The sequence below is a fragment of the Ylistrum balloti genome, unplaced genomic scaffold (genome assembly GCF_031769215.1).
Source record: "Ylistrum balloti isolate Yb309-2 unplaced genomic scaffold, AGI_CSIRO_Ybal_v1 Utg371774, whole genome shotgun sequence".
In the NCBI taxonomy this organism is placed as follows: Eukaryota; Metazoa; Mollusca; class Bivalvia; order Pectinida; family Pectinidae; genus Ylistrum; species Ylistrum balloti.
Genome location: NW_026782888.1, coordinates 72161 through 75309, shown reverse-complemented (window position 1 = coordinate 75309; position 3149 = coordinate 72161). Strand labels below are relative to the sequence as shown.

At 34.1% G+C, this 3149-nt stretch overlaps 1 protein-coding gene across 1 annotated transcript; it reads left to right on the top strand.

The window, feature by feature from the left end:
- The first annotated feature begins 404 nt into the window (after positions 1 to 404).
- Positions 405 to 1469, top strand: LOC132563583 (palmitoyltransferase ZDHHC21-like). The gene has a single exon (XM_060228323.1). The coding sequence runs from the start codon at positions 405 to 407 to the stop codon at positions 1467 to 1469; it is 1065 nt and encodes a 354-aa protein (XP_060084306.1).
- Positions 1470 to 3149: the final 1680 nt, after the last annotated feature.

The window sequence follows — 3149 nt, the reverse complement described above, 5'->3', positions numbered from 1 at the left end:
AAAAAAACACTTCTGTATGTAACAAGAAGAAATTTTGTTTATTTTCCAGAATTTACTTGCAGTAATGTATTAGACAAGATTTTATTGAAATTTGGTCAATCATATAGAACGAGTGCTTTTTTAAGGGAAAGTTTATTGACACAGACACTGACAGGATAAGTTTAGCCTTTTGTCAAGTTGAACAGAACACTAAGAAATGATGCCTGGGTGTAAAAGGAAATTCATCTTCAAGTATTAAAATAATTCTAATATTAACAAATCATTTTTAATGCGTGGAAAAATGATTTTTTAATATTGATAAATCAGATATGATTGTCTAATATTAAAAATTCAATTTTTATGTCTAAAATGATTTTTTGATATTATAAATTAATTCAATATTTGAAATGAATTTCAGATACAATATGGCAGGTGTTGTTGCTCTTGACATCGGTAACAGAGAAGAATCCAAGACTTTGATGGAAAAACTGAGTGATCATTACCACAACAGAAAAGTCGAGAAACGTCACAAAGATGCCGCCAAGAGGTTCATGAGAGGTTTGATGAGCGTCCAGGCTCCCACTCAGCTTTTTATGTTTCATTTCTACATCATTCCGTACCTGTTTGAAGACTACGATGAATGGACACAATATTACCTGAAGGTTTTTGTTACTTACCTTGCTATACAAGGCGTGGCCAATTGGCTATGTACCATTTTGTACGATACCACAATTCCCAATGACAAGGATCGACCCGACTTACCTGGACTGAACAATCGCTGGCAAAATCCACCTGATTATTTCATGTCCATACACACAACTAACCAGAATGGGTCTGCTCTTCCAATGCATCACCAGAATTTTGATGTTTCTGGGTTTGAGTGGAAATATTGTGAAATTTGTAAAATGTACCAGCCCCCACGTACCCATCATTGTGACACATGTGAAGCATGTATTTTGAAGCGGGATCACCACTGCTTTATGGTGGGAAATTGTATCGGTTTTAAGAACCAGAGATACTTTGTGGTGTTGACATTTTATGCTGTTCTTGTTGGATTTGTGGGTGGTTATTTCCAGTACAAATATCTACAACAGTTTTATTATCCACAAAGTTACTCATGGACAGACTTCCTTCCTCCTGTAGCGTTCTATCGCTGGCTTTTCGGGACGGTAGACGGGATGTCCCTTCACATCTGTATCATGATCATTCAGGTCTACCTTGAGTTTCTGTTCGGTTTCTTTGGCTTCACGTACTTCACTACACAAATCTCTATGATTGTCCAAGGAAAAACACTGTACGAACTTGCTAAATCTATTCCCATTCGAAGCTTAAATAGCGTAAATCATAACTTCCGATCTGTATTTGGTGATTTTTGGATTCTAAATTTCTTTTTCCCGATGCAGTTGATCTTTCGTCAGAGAGAAGATGGCAGGTCATGGGAAGGCATCAAATTAGATCATAATGCAAATCTCCAGGAAAAATCCAACTGATTAAGCAAAAATTGGTTACATTAATATGAGATCAGTCAACACAGCTTAAAGTCAGCAGTGGTTATGTTGTATGATTGTATAGTCCAGAGAGTTACACTGATAGGGACTAATTAGGGGCTAGAGCAGGCATTATAGCACAGACCTTTGGAGTTTATCTCCCTTTCCTTTCCTGCAAATTCACTTTTTTTAAAGGGGGTTGGGGGGGGGGGGAGGAGGGGGATACATATGATTTTTTTTTTTTGATGTCAGTTTAGTTGTAGTTGTTTATACATGATATTTTTATTTGGATTAATTTCTCTAAAGAGTTATAAATGTACATCTTTTTTCCTGGTATTACATGTTGATATTTTTTTCATTTTGATAATTTTGCAATGTCAATCACATCGCCAGATCACTGACGTTTGTCGGTGAGACGATACCCAAACACGGGAGGTGTCACGGAGACGAACAACTTGTTAACCAACAAAGCAAGCAATGTAAAATGTTATTTTGTACACATTTTCAGTAACTACAGTTGTTTACTGTCTAATTCAGGATACTGAATTTTAGATCGAGACACTTTTTGTCATGGTTCGTGTAAATTGTCTGGAGCCTTTCAGTCAGTTAATCAGTCCTTTTTTATTTTGTTTTATTTTTAACTTTTAAGGCATGCTCCTTAAATGCACAAATTTTCGTAAAAGATTTAAAACTGTCTGAAGTTTAAAAGACAAGAAAAGGATTTTATTCTTCATTATAGATTTAAATCCTTGTTGAATTAGTACAACAAACTTTAGATGCTATAATGGCAAAAAAAGGATGAAATTCTAGGACAAAATGATTGAACTATGGGCAATATTGAATCACGTCCTATGTGGACATTTCATATTCTGCAATATTTAGGTTAAAAAGTATTTAACCTCATTTTGGGAACATATTGATGATAAGTTAACATCGAAAAATAGACCTGGAGGTATTCCAGCAATCCATCACAGAGACCTAAACACTACCTTCATAATTAGTCCATTGGCAGACACCAATTTATGAACAGAAATTGACTTTGCCAAAATAGCTCAAAATAATAGTGTGTTTATCTAGCAATAAGTCATGGTCTAGTGAAAATTCAGTAGAATTAACATATTTTTTTCTCATTGTTCTGTAATAAGTCCACCCCCTGATATTGAGTCACTGTATTTTGTTGATTGCTCTAAGTTTGCGCAGGATAAATATTATATGACATCACTTGATCTAAGTTTGTTTTAAATTCTCAACTCTGTAAAATTCTACAAGTTTAATGTCGTATAGGTGCTAATGTTAAAGTATTTTTTAATTTGGTGGTCTTCCTCACCTCAGATGTTAAATAAATGTTATTTCTCGAAATGTTAAAGTGTGCGCCTTACTGTGAAGTCATTCATTTTTATGGGGACTGTATTTTTGTTAAATCTGTAGGTATTCTATGTTCATGAAACGGTAAAAAGAGAAATTCACATAGATTACAATGTTAGTGAATTTTGTGTGAGATTTATCCCTGAAATCATGTTCAAAAGAAAATATTTATTTTTGGAAAATCTTGAAACATGATTTTTACAATATTTGATTTTTTTTATATAAAAATATACCAGACAAAACAGATAGGCAGTCTTGTTGAGTAAAGAACAATTCCTTGTGGAAGTAACACGCTCCTGACAACTCTGACTTTTTAAT